This window comes from Schistocerca gregaria, chromosome 6 (assembly GCF_023897955.1).
Source record: "Schistocerca gregaria isolate iqSchGreg1 chromosome 6, iqSchGreg1.2, whole genome shotgun sequence".
In the NCBI taxonomy this organism is placed as follows: domain Eukaryota; kingdom Metazoa; phylum Arthropoda; class Insecta; order Orthoptera; family Acrididae; genus Schistocerca; species Schistocerca gregaria.
In genome coordinates, this window is record NC_064925.1 from 306,953,685 (window position 1) to 306,972,361 (window position 18,677).

The window sequence follows — 18,677 nt, forward strand, 5'->3', positions numbered from 1 at the left end:
TATTTGCCATTTTCATAAAACTTCTATGCCTGTATTAAAAATGTTAATTAAACTGTAAACACAACTTCAAATAATGTGGAGCTATACTACACTCTAACTAAAACTACATCTATTATTAGGAAACACTCACACTCACACACACACACACACACACACACACACACACACACAGGCATGCGCACACACCTCTGCCCCTACATGTCATCAGCTGGACACATTGTGCCAGGATTGCTGTTTGGCAGGTGGACTAGGATTGTGGGTGGGGCTGGCAGCTAGCATGGAGGAAGCTGGTTTGCTGGCTAGTAATATGGCAGTGAGAGGTGGCAGGTGCACAGTCTAGGCATGTCATGCACTGGTGTCAGAACTGGAAGGGAGGTAGTGCATGATGAAGGTGGTGTAGAGATGTGAATTTATGGCAGGAGATAGGACGGAGGTAGGAAAAACTGTTGGTTGGAAACATTGAGTTAACAGAGATTGGGGCCAGGAAAGTTATGAGAGCAAAGGTTGTGTTACAAGGATAACTCCCACCTGCATGGTTTAGAAAAGCTGGTGGAAGGATCCAGATGGCCCAGTTTTTGGGGCAGCCATTGAAATAGAGGATGTTGTGCCCAGCTGCATGTTATGCCACCTGGTGGTCAACTTCATTCTCAACCAGAATTTGATAGTGGCCAGTCATTCTGATGGACAGCTGGTTGGTTGTAATACTGATATGAAAAGCTTTGCAGTGATTGCAGCGCCATTGGTTTATGATATGGTTGCATTCACAGGTGATTCTGCCTATCTGCTTCAAATTTGCTGCAAGGTAAACTACTTCCAACAGCAGAAAGCATCCCGTCACCTACTGTACTTAGCATATTTTTTTCTCAACACTGTTAGGTCCTTCACAAAAATGTCAGCTGCACTCCTACTTTAACCATCTTTCAGTGCATGTAACAGTTTGAGCGTCAGTGCTTTCCCATAGTTTTTGGAGCTCTGGTACTTCCCAACACAGCTATGACAGTTTACAAGTGTTATACCAGTGGTTCCTGGATCTATTTTCTCCCAGTGTTTGACCTGCACCCTTTGAGCCTGAAGCCATTTTTGTTTTTCCCCAAGACCCTCTAACTTAAAAAACTGCCCAGTCCATGCTGCATAGCCTCTGCTACCCATGTAGCCACCTCCTGCACGTAGTGGATCCCTGAACTACTTAGTGCAACCCAAAACCCAACCACATCAAGGAATCTGCAGCATACACTGTCATAGAACAGTCTGAGCCTCTGATTCAGACCCTCCACTTGGATCTGTCTCCACTTGAACCAGAGATCCACAATCAGCCCTGCCAACTATGCTGAAAATGGTGAGCTGTACTTTCATCTCACAAAGAAGTTGGGTAATCTTTACAATTTTTGATTGCAGCTTGAAACTAGAGAGACTCTCTCTGATCCAAAGCAACACAATCCATTGGTACAAACATGAGCCACCACCTGCAGCTGACTGCAAGCTGTGCTCTTCATGGCCTCTGGAAGGACCCATTTCCTGTATAAATGACTCCATCTGATACACACGCGGATTGCACACTGACTATCTTCCTATCCTTGCCAGCCATGACCCAACTACCAATAATCCCATCCTCTGTGATTGCCCAGAGCTTGCAGGCTCAGAAGTTTCCTCTGAAACAAGAAAAGCAATTGTGTGAGGCTGAGGGACAGCATAAGCCACAGACAGCACCTGGAACCAGTTTGGCTGACTAACAAGTGAGGCCTTATGTTCTACCTTGTGGGATGTCTTTCACCACCTGCCGCACCTGAGGTGACCTCCCAGTCAACCACAAGTGACGAGTCAACCACAGTGTGAACAATAACTGGGCTGGCCACCGGTGTGGACTGTTTGGCAGACTCAAATGTGATGGATTCAGTTGGATGCCCATGGCTGGCCTACAAGAGTGATGCCCATCCACTCCAGCTTCAAGCTGTGTAAACAAAGCCATCACAGCCTGGAGCTGAGAACAAAGTGTCACCAACTTGCTTTGCATGTGCACATAGCACTCACAGTCCCTACCCATACTTTAGAACATGGAAGACTACAATACACAGACAAACAAATGGCTATCAATACATGCTAGTGAACTTTACTGTAGACACTGATGAAAACGTAAGAACTGTTTCTAATAAGTTAGATTAACATACAGAGACTCAAAAACTAAACTACAAAAGCATTCAGGTGAGACTAAATAATTTGCTCCTGATTAGGAACTTGTAATAAGTCACAAAATCAGTTTGCTTTCTGACACAAATGCGTTTTTGACAACTGTGTCTACTAAATATTAAATTAACATGCGGAAATTCAAGAAATTTAACTACCAAAGCAAATAGATGAAACTATAAAATTTATTCCTGGTTACAAACTCAAAGAAAATGACATGCAATCAGTTACTTCCTTATTGCTACCCGTGTCTCAGCCAGCTGCTGCTACTTGAGTGGCTGACTAATGCCAATTTGTGGCACTAGCTTTCAAAACAAATGAACAAACGTCTATCAACATGTGCTACGGAACTCTACTGTTTCATTCATATCCTTTCAACTTGAATTTTAATTCCACTCCTGAACCTTTCTTTTATTTTCATCATTGCTTCTTTGATGCAATGTAGGCACAAAAGATTACATCCCAGTCTTCCATCCTTTTTAAACCAAGCACTTCATTCTTGGTCTTCCCCTTCCTTTTGGCTCTTGTAAGTGTTGAATATTATCTGGCTCTCCCTATAGCTTAACCCTATTTTCATCTGAATTTCAAACATCTTGTACCATTCAACATTGTTGAATGCCTTTTTTCCTAAATCCAAACTCATTATGATTACACATCTTGAATTTTCTTTTCAAATCTTCTGCATATAGTTCTTGATGGCAACTTGGATCCATAAGCTATAAAGATGATTGTGCAATAATCCTTGGACTTGTGAGTTCTTGCAGTCTTTGGAATTGTGTGGATGATATTTTTCAAAATGCCAAATGGTATATCCCTAGTCATTTTGTTGCCACTTCCCCCAATGAATTTATAAATTCTGATTGAATGTTATCTATCCCTTCTGCCTTATTTGACCTTAAGTTTTCTGAAGCTATTTTAAATTCTGCTTCTAATACTGAATACCCTATCTCTTCTAAATAAACTCCTGTTTTTTCTTCTAGCCCATCAGACAAGTCTTCCCCTCATAGAGACCCTCAGTATACTCTTTTGACCTATCCACACACTCCTCTGCATTTAATGATGGAATTGCCATTGCACTCTTAAAAGTTATAATCCTTGATTTTAATTTCACAAAAGGTTGTTTTGACTATCCTATATGCTGAGACAGACCTTCCAAGAACCATTTCTATTTAAATTTCTTCACATTTTTCATCTAGCCATTTCATCTTAGCTTCCCTGTGCTTTCCATTTATTTCATTCCTCAGTGACTTTTATTTCTGTATTCCTGAATCTTCCTGATCATTTTTGTACTTCCTTCTTTCATCAATCAACTGAAGTATTTCTTCTGTTACCCATGGTGTCTTCACAGTTACCCTTTTTGTTCCCAATACTTTTTTTTCCAACTTCTGTGACAGACCTTTTTAGAGATGTCAGTTCCTCTCCAACTATACTGCCTACCGTGATAGTCTTTATTGCAATATCTATTGCCTTAGTGAACATCAAGTGTATGTCTTCATTCCTTAGCACTTCTGCTTCCCACTTGTTTACATATTGATTTTTCCTGACTAGTCTCTTAAACTTCAGCCTACACTTCATCACTACTACATTGTGCTCTGAACCTGTATCTGCTCCTGGACAAGCTTTGCAATCCAGTATCTGATTTCAGAATGTTTGCCCCTGGTAGCTGAGTGGTCAGCATGACAGAATGTCAATTCTAAGGACCTGGGTTCGATTCCTGGCTGTGTAAGAGATTTTCTCCTCTCAGGGACTGGATGTTGTGTTGTCCTAATCATCATCATTTCATCCCCATCAATGCGTAAATTGTTGAAGTGACATCAAATGAAAAGACCTGCACCCATAGAATGGTCTCCCCAATGGGAGGCCTTTGTCATATGACATGACAATGATTTCAGAATCTCTGTCTGACCATGATGTAATCAAACAAAATCTTTCCATATCTCCAAGCCTTTTCCAAGTATACCTCTTCCTCTTGTGATTATTGAACAGAATCTTTACTATTACTAGCTGAAATTTATTACAGGACTCAATTAGTCTTTTTCCTTTCTTATTCCTAGTAACAAGCCCATGCCGGCCTGCTGCTTACCTGAGTAGTAACTTGCTTGCCTATCATATAGCAGGCCTGGATTCAATTCCCAGCCAGGTTGGAGATTTTTTTCTGCCCATGGACTGTGTGTTGTGTTGTCCTCATTGTCATCATCATCTCATCATCACTGAACCCCAAGATATCCAATGTGATGTCAGCCACAGTAAGACTTACACCCAGCTGTCGAACTACCGGACCGGGCCTCCCAGCCATTAATGCCACACAATCATTTCATTTTTTACAAAGCCCATATTCTCTGGTAACCATTTCTTCTACTCCTTCCCCTACAGCTACATTCCAATCCCCCATAACTATTAGATTTTTATCTCCCGTTATGTACTGCATTACCTGTTCAATATCCTCATATACTTTTCTCTTTCTTCATCTTTAACTTTTAATGGTGGCATGAGCTATTGTTGTCAGTGTTGGTTTGCTGTCAATTCTAACCAGAACAACCATATCAGTGAACTGTTCACACTAACACACTCTTTGCCCTATCTTTCTATTCATAATGAATCCCACATGACATAATATCAAACCCATTAGCTCAATTAATAAATCAATGGTATGATGAGGATTGCTTCCCAGAGGTACCAAAATATGCCGAAGTTAAACCACTTTTCAAAAAGGCATCAAGAGAGGTCATGGAAAATTATTATCCTACCTCAGTTCTTTCAATCATATCTAAAATGTTTGCAGAAGTTGCTGTTTCCCAAATCCAGTACTTCATTGTAAAATATTCCACTGTTCTAAACAATCAATTTGGTTTTCAACAAGTGAAAAACACCATAGATATGATACACAGTTTTGTTGAGAAAATATGCACATCATTAGAGAAGAGCAGTAAGGTGGCAAGAATCTTCTGTGACCTCACAAAGGCATCGGACTCTGTAAACCTTGCTTTGCTTATTTATGAAGGCATGTTGAAAAGTAATGCCATTGAATTTTTTATGTGAATGTTCTTTACACTTTTTAAATAAAACACAATTATTCTTCACATCTTTACATTTGAAGCCCTCTGCCACTATAGGATTCTGGATTGTAGCATACGACAAGATGGTGTGCCTGAGAAACTGTGCTGTAGGTGAGTTTCAAATTTGAAGATTGCATCCACACATTAAACATCCTGTCCTTCAGCATGATAATTCCAGGTCACACACAAGCAACTCAACATTAGCAACACACTAATGCCTTGGATTTACTGTCATTTTCCTCCATACAGTCCTGGCTTGGCCCTATTCAATTTCATCTGTTTCCAGAACTTAAAGAACACCTTTGATGAATTCACTTTAAAAGTGATGAAATTGTGCAAGCAGAAGAGATATTATGGCTCTGTCAACAAATAAAACATTCTACAGCAACAGACTCAACATACTAGCTTCTCCTTGGGAGATATGTGTTCATAGACATGGTGCCTATGTTGGGAAATAAGTATTTGGATATGAAGAATAAATATGAAAACTGTTAATAACATTTGTTTTACTTAAAAAGTTTTTAGAGCTCTCATGTGATAAATTTGGAGACATTACTTTTCAGTACTTTTTTTTACATTCTCATACAAACTTGACAAGCACTGCATTAGGAGCATTGCCCTACAATGGCTTAAATCCTATTTATCAAACACAAAGAAATGAGTTAACATTATTTTAAATGGTGCAATTTATTATTCTGACTGGCAAATAATATCTCAGGTGTTCTAAAAGGCTCTATACAAGGCCACGGCCATTTTTGTCCTACGTTAACGATATACCATTAAATATCAACTCCCATCAGTTCTGTTTGCAGGCAATAGTTTCGTGTTAGTTGAAAATCAGAATTCAGAAAAAATTCCTGAATCTTATATGAGTCAAAATGTGAGAAGATTAAGGTTAATCACAGAAACCAGAACATAAAAGAAATCAAATTAATCAAGTTATTAGGATTAAAAATTAAGCTGGCAGTAGGCTATACAAGTTACTTTTAATTTATTATTAGATGTGGGATTCTTTTTTGGAGAAACTTGGCTACCATAGTGTGGACAAAAAAAAATCATTCACAATATGTCCACCCTAAATCATAAGAACCATGGTGCCCATTATTTAGAAAACTTCAAATATTAACTCTCCCATCTCTACCTATTTATGAGATTATTATTTGTTTATGCACCAAACCAGAATTATTTGGTGGAAACCATTTTGATCACACATGGTAAAAGAAGCAAAGAAAACTTTATGCTTCTCAGCCACTGCCTCAAACTGTACATCCATGTACACTATGTGATCAAAATCATCTGGACACGTAGATGAAAATGACTTACAAGTTCATTGTGCCGTCCATTGCTAATGCTGGAATTTAGTATGGTATTGGCCCACCCTTAGCCTTGATGATAGCTTCCACTCTCACAGGTGTATGTTCTATCAGATGCTGGAAGGTTTCTTGGGGAATAGCATCCCTTCTTCATGGAATGCTGTACTGAGGAGAGGTATCAATGTCAGTTGGTAAGGCCTGGCACAAAGTTGGCATTCCAAAACATCCCAAAGGTGTTCTATAGAATTCAGGACAGGACTCTGTGCAGGCCAGTCCATTACAGGGACATTATTGCCATGTAACCCCTCCACCACAGGCTGTGCATTATGAACAGGATCTCAATCATGTTGAAAAATGCAGTCACCATCCCTGAATTGCTCTTTGACAGTGGAAAGCAAGAAGGTGCCTAAAACATCAATGTAGGCCTGTGCTGTGGTAGTGCCATGCAAAACAACAAGGGTTACAAGCCCCCTAAATAAAAAACATGACCACGCCATAATACCACCATCTCCAAATTTTACTGTTGGCACTACATACACTGGCAGATGATGTTCACTGGTCATTTGTCATACCCACACCCTGCTATTGGATAACCACATTGTGTACCATGATTTGTAAGTCCACACAGTTTTTCTACTGTTCAGTCATCCAATATTTATGCTGCTTACACCAATCGAGGCATTGTTTGGCATTTACTGCCATGATCTGTAGCTTATGAGCAGCCGCTCGACCATGAAATCCAAGTTTTCTCACCTCGTACTTAACTGCCATAGTACTTGAAGTAGATCCTGATGCAGTTTGGAATTCCTGTGTGATGGCCTCAATAGATGTCTGCCTATTACACATTACACCCTCTTCAACTGTCAGCTATCTCTGTCAGTCAGCAGACGAGGTCAGCCTGTACGCTTTTGTGCAGTATGCATCCCTTCATGTTTCCACTTCAGTATCACATCAGAAACAGAGGACCTAGGGATGTTTAGGAGTGTTGAAATCTCACATACATGTATATAACACAAGTGACACCCAATCACCTGCCATGTTTGAAGTCAGTTGAGTTCTCCGGAGTGCCCCATTCTGCTCTCTCACAATGTCTAATGAATGCTGAGGTTGCTGATATGGAATACCTGGCAGTAGGTGGCAGGAAAATGCATCTAATATGAAAAACATATTTTTTGGGGTTGTTTGGATACTTTTGATCACATAGTGCATATATGGCAATGAAAATCTATGATAAATTGAATCGGAACACATTAATGCAGATGGATTTAGGTCCACAGGAAAGATTGCTTTACAAGGCACTGATGCTGAAATGCTGTTACTCAGTGGATCAATTTATGGAGAAGAAATTGATTATTTGTGTTGCATACAACTTGTTACATATCGCATTAATTATATAATGTAAATGGACAGATAATAAAATCTACTCACCAAATGGCAACAAGTGAACACACATACAAAAGCATTTAACTTTCAAAAGCTTTAGGAGTCAGTGACTCCTTCTTCTGGAAGAAGAATTGAAGGGGAAGGAAGAGGGTTGACGGAAAATGACTGGAGAGGTTTAAGGAAAGGGGTACAGTTTACAAAAGTCACCCAACAGATCAGGGGAGACTTACCGGATGGCATGAGAAGGAATGAGTGATCGCTGGGGACTCCACTGGAAAAGTTTGAAAACCTGAGACCTTAAATGTGGAAGACAGAGTAATATGCAAGACAGAGATTACTACTAACGCATCATGCATGAATGAATAAGAGTGAAAATCTAAATGCATTGTATGTAATAGATGTTTGAGAGGGAACTTCAAAAAATATAGAGATTAGAAAATGAAAGATGTAGAAAACTGAAAAGGAGTGATGGAAGGTATAACTACTGTAAATAAATGCTGAGATGGAGGGAATTAATGTAAATTAAGATCAGATGGATGACGAGGACCTAGGGCATGTTGGAGTGCTAGTTCCACCTGCAAAGTTATGAGGAAACTGGTATCTGGTGGAAGAATCCAGATGGCACGTGTGCTGAAACAGACACTGAGGTCATGACTGTCATGTCGTACAACATGCTCTGCAACAGGATATTGTGTGTTGCCTGTATACATCCTCCGCCTGTGCCCATTCATCCTGACAGGTATCTGGGTGGTAGCCATGCTGATGTAAAAGGCTGAACAGTGTTCACATAACAGCTGGTATATGACATGTACTGTTTCACTGCGTTTGATAGTATATGTTTTGCCAGTTACAGAGCTGAAATAGATGGTGATAGGAGGATGCATAGGACAAGTCTTGCATCAGTAACAGTCACAGGGGTAGGAGCCGTAGGATAGAGAGATGGGTGCAGGAGAATAGGGTACGGCAAAGATATTATGAGACTGGGAGGGCAATGGAGAGCTATTCTAGGTGTTGTGGGCATTTTATCATTCCCTAAAATCATGCCCTGAAATGAGATCCATTCTGTCTGAGATTTTGCCCACCACATCTAGAATAGCTCTTCATCGTCCTCCCAGTCTCCACAATCTCCTTCTCATACCTTATGCTCCTTTTGCACCCACCTCCCTGCCCTATGGGTCCTATCCCTGTGACCATCCCTGGTGAAAGACTTGCCCTATGCACCCTCCTACCACCACAATTGCAGTCCTGTACCTGGCAAAACATATACTATCAAAGGGAGAACCACCTGTGAAATGACACATGTCATATATCTGCTGTTGTGTAAACATTGTTCAGTCTTTTACATTGAATGGGCATAGACAAATGGGGTATACACTCAACACACAATATCCTGTTGCAGAGCATGTTGTACAGCATGACAGACATGACCTCAGTGTCTGTTTCAGCACATGCGTCATCTGGATTCTTCCCTTACACCAGTTTCCTCAGAACTGCACAGGTGGGAACTAGCACTACAATATGTTCTAGGTTCTTGCCATCCATCTGATCTTGATTTACGTTAATCCCATCCATCTCAGAATTTATTTACAGTAATTATACCTTTCTTCACTCCTTTTCTGTTTTCTACATCTTTCATTTTCTAATCTGTATATTTTTTGAAGTTCCCTCTCAAACATCTGTTACATACAATGTATTTAGCTTTTCACTCTTATTAACTCATGCATGATTTTTTAGTAGTGATCCCTGTCTTTCGTATTACTCTGTCTTCCACCTATAAGGTCTCAGGTTTTCAAATCTCGCCCTGTGCAGTCTCCAACAATCAGTCTTTCCTTCTCAGGCCATCCGGTAAGTCTCCTCTGATCCGGTGGGTGATTTTTGTAAACTGAACCCTTTTCTCTAAACCTCTCTAGTCCTTTTCCTTCACCTCTCTTCCTTATCCCTAAGTTCTTCTGCCAGTAGAAGCAGCCACTGGCTCCAAAATTTTGTTGTAATTACATCCTTATATGTTACTGTGAAAACCATCATAACTGTAATGCAAATGCTGGATGTGTCTCCTGTACCAAACCATATGAACTGCAAATGTATGGCTTGTGATGAATAAACCACAATTCATAACAGTTTCATGTAAAATGGCTAATGGTGAATAAATAAGTCTCAAAGTTCACTTGTAAGTTGCAACTTTGTTGTGGTGAAATGGCAACAGCATAAAGTTCACGTATGAAAAAGGGGCCTCCAAGTTGAGAAATGGAGCTCAAATGTGTTAAGAGTCACTTACCAAGTAATTTTAATCAGACCTAGAGAACTGTGCTAACACTGTCCTAACATTCATGTTTTTAAACTTTGGAAAGTCCAAGATGGCATGACAACCATATTATCAGAAGGATAGGTTGCTAGTCACCTCAAATAGGTGGTGTTGGGTCTCAGACAGCTATAATGAAAATACTGCCAAATGATTAAACTTTTGGACAAAACTTTAATTGATCTGAAATAGAAACAACACACACACACACACACACACATATCACACAGGCACAACTTACATACACATGGCTGGTTGCAACCATCTGCTACACAATGCCCTCTCTCTGTGGTGAATAGCAATCTATTTTTTCCTAAAGTTGTTATTTTTTTAAACTCTGAGTGATTCTCTGTTTGTTACAACCTCACAACAAATAGACTGCATTCTTGTGTAAGTTTTCATAGCAGTGTTTTGCAATTTGAAATGCAATGCTATGGTTAAATATTTATTGACTTAAATTTTCTCTCCAATTTTGCTTGATGTTTTTACAGGTTGCTCATCTCCTTTGTGGAAGGAAATGAGTCTATGTGGAAGGGGTACACCTATGCAGGTCTTATGTTTGGAACCACAGTGGTGCAAACATTGGTGCTGGCACAGTACTTTCATCGTATGTCCATTGTTGGTCTCCGTGTGAGAACTGCAATGACAGCAGCAATTTACAGAAAAGTAAGAAGACAGAATTTTCTTTTTTATATTTCATATGTCAGTACTTTATTTTGAGAGAGTATGTTTGCACTGAAAAAGTGAATGGATAATGGAGATAAGAGGTTAACTATAACTGTGATGTAGACTTACAGCAGTTAAAGTAGAAATGAATCAAAGTAAAAATTTAAAATTTTAACTAGCAAATTTTATTTTTCACATTAATTTTATTGTAAATATTGCAGTTTTATTCATCCTTGTTCTGATAATGTGAAATGGAAACATGAAAACAGCTACAAGAGCTGGTTGTGTAAGCTGAGGATATTTGCCACGTGAAACATATCATGGGCAGAACAAAAACATCGTACATATCATTAACTTTTATGTATGCTTACATATTACCCCTGAGAAAGTGAGTAAATTTATGATGAAGGATAGTAATTTACTAAAATAAATGAACGTGAAATGAGACCTAACTATTTTAAAAAGTATGTAAGCACAGGTTGTGAAAGTTACTGCATCTTGATTCAGTAAGTCTAAGTGAGTGGGTTCCATCTCATTTAAGATGTTCATCTTGTTTAAGATCTGGGGTTGAACATAAAAGTTTTTGTAGTTAATGAACAGTAAAACCGCAGTAACTGTGTATGTTTTGGCTGGAATTACAAATGTTGTGAGGGTTCAGAGAAAAGCTGATGTATTTATTGTTGTACTTTGCAAAATGATTACAGTATCTTAATTTTTCTGACAACCAGGTTCTTTGGTTGTTAATGCTGTGAAGGACATGAACTGTGAAAGACTACCAAAATTAACTTGAGCAGTTGATGAGACAACAAAGTACTCTAACAGTTGTTTGTGAAGATGAAAGCCTTCCCCCGAAGGGGGTGGGGGGGGGGGGGGACAACATAAGTCCCATGGAGCCCTTGTGGAGTGTATGATTCAGTTGTGTTGGGGGAGGGGCATGGTGGAGGAGAATGGGGGGGGGGGGGGGGAGGCTATGGGATGTAGTTTTATTTTCTCCTCATTCTTCTGACAATGTTACACATTCTTGTACTATATTCTATCCACTCCTCAGTTCCATTAAAAAATTAATTACCCACAAACTTAACTCACTATCCTTAGATGAATTCACTCATAAATCTGGTGAGAGAATTAATGACTTTGCTTATCTTGCTATGGTTGCAGTCCTCCACCAATGTCATGATGGATACCATTGCCATGTCTAGGGTCTATATCAATTATCAGACTCATCCACCTGAGGGTCCTGCCACAACAATGTCCCATTTCATCCAGACTGCCATGCAAATGTGGCCTCTTAACAGAGTTCTCCCTCAAGATGTAAATGAATTCTAATTCAGTCATATTGAGTACCGTTGAAGAATGAAAGCCTGATGATGGCTTAGGAAATGTGACTTAACATGTAATTATATAAAATCTATATTCCAAAATAAAAGAGAAATGATATTGCTGAAGGGGAAGTGGTATTGGAGAAGCAGAAGATGAGACACAAATGAACATTTGGACTTACCCATTTTTATATCTGATGCTGTTGAAGAAAAAGTCACTTATTGTTGAGCAAGCTGATCACTTATACATTTGTGGTATTCCTCTTCTGTGTACTTACTATACCTGAAAGTCTCATTTGCTGATCTCTTGTCATGTTTATAGGCACTTCGTATGTCAAGCCCAGCTAGAAAGGAATCAACAGTTGGAGAAATTGTTAATTTGATGTCAGTGGATGTCCAAAAACTTATGAATCTTATCAACTATCTGAATATGATTTGGTCTGCTCCTTTACAGATTGGACTAGCACTGTATTTTCTGTGGGATATCTTAGGTAAGCAAGCAGAGCTCATATTCTTTACATAAGCATGTTTAATTAACTGTTCTTAGACAGTAATCAAGATCTTCATTATTTTTATCCAACCTGTGAAAACCTAAATTTCAGGGAAGTGTGTTGTCTTTTTTGCTGCACAGCTGTCCTAACTGTTCTGCATGCTCACAATTCACTACGTCTGTCTGCTAAGGCAGTTCATGCAGTACTGCTGTTCAGGGCTGTCAATCTCACCATACGACAGGACATTTCAACACTGTAGTTGCTAACTACCATTGCAGAACAATAGCTTCTACTGGTGAGGCTTCCACCAGCTGAGTTTCAACAGTCTTTGTCCATTCCTTGTAGCTTCCAATTTGGTTGCTGCTCCATGTCAGTGCCATGAGGAACTGGCCACATAGTGATGCACCTGACACTGGTGCTTTTGTGACACTGCAAGATGGCCATGCCATGCTACCCTTATGCCTGGCATGCAATCACTGAGTATATTTGTTTTCACGTCACACTCTTGTGTAGACTATAAATTTCCCTTCACATGTCTTAGTGTGGGTATCATAAGTGAGGATATCATACAGTGCACACTGGGATGAGGCAACAATTTCTCTGACACTGCCATTTCTACCATGCCACACCTGACTAGTACATTTGCATCTGATGTGATTGACTGATTTACATTTTTGAACCTGAGGCTGCCTGTGTTACTCCAGCCACATGCGGACATGTCCTTTTTAGGTTTGTAACTTTCCATGTTACTTAGTTCAATAAGGTAAAGAACATTGCTACACAAGTGAGCCAACAATGAACTCAGTCAACTTAACATTCTGTTTTGGCACATTAATTGCCACCTTGGCCCATTAGGCACACTCTCCAACTCCAATACGTGCACACCCAGCAACTTCTGTTCTCATGCTACAGACACTGGTGTGCTTTGCTCCATGAACTCATTCCTTTAAATGTGTTTTGCCACCTGTTGTGCACCTTAGTGACCAATGGCTACTGCCACTGGCACAACCAATACCCCACTGCATGCAGTTGCCATGCCAATACCACATTACATTATCACAGAGCTGACCATGTGCCTCATGGAACTGTAATGCTAAAACACTGACATTCATATGAAACTCTTGGCAGTGTGACTGCTGGTGGTCCAACCCCCAATGCTGGACTCCACACCACTGCATTCACTGGACATGGTCTCTGCTGCTGCTAATCTTCTCAGCCTCAAAGTCCCACTGTCCAATCTACTGCGTGGTGCCACCACTCTGTCAGGACATGCCACAAAGTTCACCATGATGATAAGCCAGCTTGAGCCTACATGCACAATGTATATCTGTGGTGTCATCTGATTGCCCTAGTCACCAACTACTATGGGACACTCCAGTGCTGCCTTGTGATGCAACTCACCTTTTCCAAAATGCAGAGTGGAAACCAACAACCATCCCAATCCCTGCACAAACTCTGAAGTGTGATGGAGCCACATGATCTCTGACAGTTTTCTTTATAGGATCTGGCAGGCTCACCTCCCAGCCCCAATACAGACAGCAGTGGTATCACACACTAACCTATTCCTCACCAGTGCTGCTAGCCTTGCCAAGTTGGTGCATGGGACACTGGGGTCCCTGCCAATGACCACTGCCACCATGTGTCAAACTCAACCTGACACAGCACAGCCAGTTGGCTGTCACCTGCCCAGTGACTCGACCACATGCTCACCCTCACCACTCTACATGCCACTAATGATGTCACTGCTCCTGCCATCCCACAGCACAGGTGGGAGTATATGACATAGTCACCTACCTCAGTGCTGACATGGCAACACTGCAAGAGACTGCAGCCCAACTCCACTCTAACTGCCACAGCCCCTGCAGGCTCAGTCACCAGTGCAATGACTGCTACCAATGCCACAGCTCCAACTGCCATGCCAATCTCTGCTGGAATTCCAAACACTTTGGCCCAGACCATGAACTGCAGAGAACCCTGCTCTTGGCACCCAAATGCGAATGGCCACTGGCATTACACATGCCCGGCTGCTACTTGATCTCCCAACACCTATTCATATGGGACATCTGTTCCAACACACCGTTCCTCATAGACACCAGTTCTGAGTTTTCTATCTTCTTACAGATGAATCATACAGAATGCTGGGGCCAGCTCAGCCATTCTCCTGATAGTAGCGAATAATTCCATCATCACTATATACGGAGTACATCATCACGTCCTTAATCGCAGCCTGCAACAGAACCTGTCCTGGACCTTCACTGTCGTCAATGTTATTGACCTCATTATCATAGTAGACTTCATTGGACACTACCACCTGCTCCCTGTGGCCGGCTGGTGTGGCCGAACGGTTCTAGGTGCTGCAGTCTGGAATCGTGTGACCGCTATGGTCGCAGCTTCGAATCCTGCCTCGGGCATGGATGTGTGGGATGTCCTTAGGTTAGTTAGGTTTAAGTAGTTCTACGTTCTATGGGACTGGTGACCTCAGAAGTTAAGTCCCATAGTGCTCAGAGCCATTTGAACCATTTGAAGCTCCCTGACATTTCCAGCTGTAGGCTCATTGACAGCAACACTGGGAGATCAACATAGTGGGGGGAGGGGTTTATTAGTTATTGGGAGCTCCAACGTTAGGCGGGTGATGGAGCCCCTTAGGGAAATAGCGGAAAGGTCGGGGAAGAAGGCCAGTGTTCACTCTGTCTGCTTGCCGGGGGGTCTCATCCGAGATGTGGAGGAGGCCCTACCGGCGGCGATAGAGAGCACTGGGTGCACCCGACTGCAAATTGTTGCTCATGTCGGCACCAATGACTCTTGCCGTCTGGGTTCAGAGGTCATCCTCAGTTCGTACAGGCGGTTGGCGGAGTTGGTGAAGGTGGAAAGCCTCGCTCGCGGGGTGGAATCAGAGCTAACTATTTGTAGTATCGTTCCGAGAACCGATCGCGGTCCTCTGGTTTGGAGCCGAGTGGAAGGCTTAAACCAGAGGCTCAGACGATTCTGCGGAGAGCTGGGGTGCAAATTTCTCGACCTCCGCTATCGGGTGGAGAAATGTAGGGTCCCCCTGAATAGGTCAGGCGTGCACTACACGCCGGAAGCGGCTACGAGGGTAGCGGAGTACGTGTGGAGTGCACATGGGGTTTTTTTAGGTTAGAGAATTCCCTCCCTAGGCCCGACAAGATGCCTCCTGAGACGCGGCAAGGCAGGAGTAGGCAAAATGCAACAAGGAATAACAATATTAATGTGCTAATAGTAAACTGCAGGAGCGTCTATAGAAAGGTCCCAGAACTGCTCTCATTAATAAACGGTCACAACGCCCATATAGTACTAGGAACAGAAAGTTGGCTGAAACCAGACGTAAACAGTAATGAAATCCTAAACTCGGATTGGAATGTATACCGCAGAGATAGGCTGGACAGTGAAGGGGGAGGCGTGTTTATAGCGATAAGAAGTGCAATAGTATCGAAGGAAATTGACGGAGATTCGAATTGTGAAATGATTTGGGTGAAGGTCACGGTTAAAGCAGGCTCAGACATGGTAATTGGATGTCTCTATAGGCCCCCGGGCTCAGCAGCTGTTGTGGCTCAGCACCTGAAGAATAATTTGGAAAATATTTCGAGTAGATTTCCCCACCATGTTATAGTTCTGGGTGGAGATTTTAATTTGCCGGATATAGACTGGGAGACTCAAACGTTCATAACGGGTGGCAGGGACAAAGAATCCAGTGAAATATTTTTAAGTGCTTTATCTGAAAACTACCTTGAGCAGTTAAACAGAAAACCGACTCGTGGCGATAATATATTAGACCTTCTGGTGACAAACAGACCCGAACTATTTGAATCAGTTAATGCAGAACAGGGAATTAGCGACCATAAAGCGGTTACTGCGTCGATGATTTCAGCCGTAAATAGAAATATTAAAAAAGGTAGGAAGATTTTTCTGTTTAGCAAAAGTGACAAAAAGCAGATTACAGAGTACCTGACGGCTCAACACAAAAGTTTTGTCTCAAGTGCAGATAGTGTTGAGGATCAGTGGACAAAGTTCAAAACCATGGTACAATATGCGTTAGATGAGTATGTGCCAAGCAAGATCATAAGAGATGGAAAAGAGCCACTGTGGTACAACAACCGAGTTAGAAAACTGCTGCGGAAGCAAAGGGAACTTCACAGCAAACATAAACATAGCCAAAGCCTTGCAGACAAACAAAAATTACGCGAAGCGAAATGTAGTGTGAGGAGGGCTATGCGAGAGGCTTTCAATGAATTCGAAAGTAAAGTTCTATGTACTGACTTGGCAGAAAATCCTAAGAAATTTTGGTCCTATGTCAAAGCGGTAGGTGGATCAAAACAAAATGTCCAGACACTCTGTGACCGAAATGGTACTGAAACAGAGGATGACAGACTAAAGGCCGGATTACTAAATGTCTTCTTCCAAAGCTGTTTCACAGAGGAAGACTGCACTGTGCTTCCTTCTCTAGATTGTCGCACAGTTGACAAAATGGTAGATATCGAAGTAGACGACAGAGGGATAGAGAAACAATTAAAATCGCTCAAAAGAGGAAAGGCCGCTGGTCCTGATGGGATACCAGTTCGATTTTACACAGAGTACGCGAAGGAACTTGCCCCCCTTCTTGCAGCGGTGTACCGTAGGTCTCTAGAAGAGCGAAGCGTTCCAAAGGATTGGAAAAGGGCACAGGTCATCCCCGTTCTCAAGAAGGGACGTCGAACAGATGTGCAGAACTATAGACCTATATCTCTAACGTCGATCAGTTGTAGAATTTTGGAACACGTATTATGTTCGAGTATAATGTCTTTTCTGGAGACTAGAAATCTACTCTGTAGGAATCAGCATGGGTTTCGAAAAAGACGATCGTGTGAAACCCAGCTCGCGCTATTCGTCCACGAGACTCAGAGGGCCTTAGACACGGGTTCACAGGTAGATGCCGTGTTTCTTGACTTCCGCAAGGCGTTTGACACAGTTCCCCACAGTCGTTTAATGAACAAAGTAAGAGCATACGGACTATCAGATCAATTGTGTGATTGGATTGAGGAGTTCCTAGATAACAGAACGCAGCACGTCATTCTCAATGGAGAGAAGTCTTCCGAAGTAAGAGTGATTTCAGGTGTGCCGCAGGGGAGTGTCATAGGACCGTTGCTATTCACAGTATACATAAATGACCTGGTGGATGACATCGGAAGTTCACTGAGGCTTTTTGCAGATGATGCTGTGGTGTATCGAAAGGTTGCAACAATGGAAAATTGTACTGAAATGCAGGAGGATCTGCAGCGAATTGACGCATGGTGCACGGAATGGCAATTGTATCTCAATGTAGCGAAGTGTAATGTGATGCGAATACATAGAAAGATAGGACCCTTATCATTTAGCTACAAAATAGCAGGTCAGCAACTGGAAGCAGTTAATTCCATAAATTATCTGGGAGTACGCATTAGGAGTGATTTAAAATGGAATGATCATATGAAGTTGATCGTCGGTAAAGCAGATGCCAGACTGAGATTCATTGGAAGAATCCTAAGGAAATGCAATCCGACAACAAAGGAAGTAGGTTACAGTACGCTTGTTCGCCCAATGCTCGAATACTGCTCAGCAGTGTGGGATCCGCACCAGGTAGTGTTGATAGAAGAGATAGAGAAGATCCAACGGAGAGCAGCGCGCTTCGTTACAGGATCATTTAGTAATTGCGAAAGCGTTACGGAGATGATAGATAAACTCCAGTGGAAGACTCTGCAGGAGAGACGCTCAGTAGCTCGGTACGGGCTTTTGTTAAAGTTTCGAGAACATACCTTCACCGAAGAGTCAAGCAGTATATTGCTCCCTCCTACGTATATCTCGCGAAGAGACCATGAGGATAAAATCAGAGAGGTTAGAGCCCACACAGAAGCATACCGACAATCCTTCTTTCCACGTACAATACGAGACTGGAATAGAAGGGAGAACCGATAGAGGTACTGAGGGTACCCTCCGCC

At 41.7% G+C, this 18,677-nt stretch overlaps 1 protein-coding gene across 1 annotated transcript in view; it reads left to right on the forward strand.

The window, feature by feature from the left end:
- The window catches only part of LOC126277930 (multidrug resistance-associated protein 1-like), a 333,662-nt gene that overhangs the window by 118,183 nt on the left and 196,802 nt on the right, over positions 1-18,677 (forward strand). The window contains exons 9-10 of the mRNA XM_049977507.1: positions 10,724-10,898; positions 12,540-12,708. Of these exons, the coding sequence (XP_049833464.1) occupies positions 10,724-10,898; positions 12,540-12,708 (344 nt within the window). The remainder of the gene's footprint in view (positions 1-10,723; positions 10,899-12,539; positions 12,709-18,677) is intronic.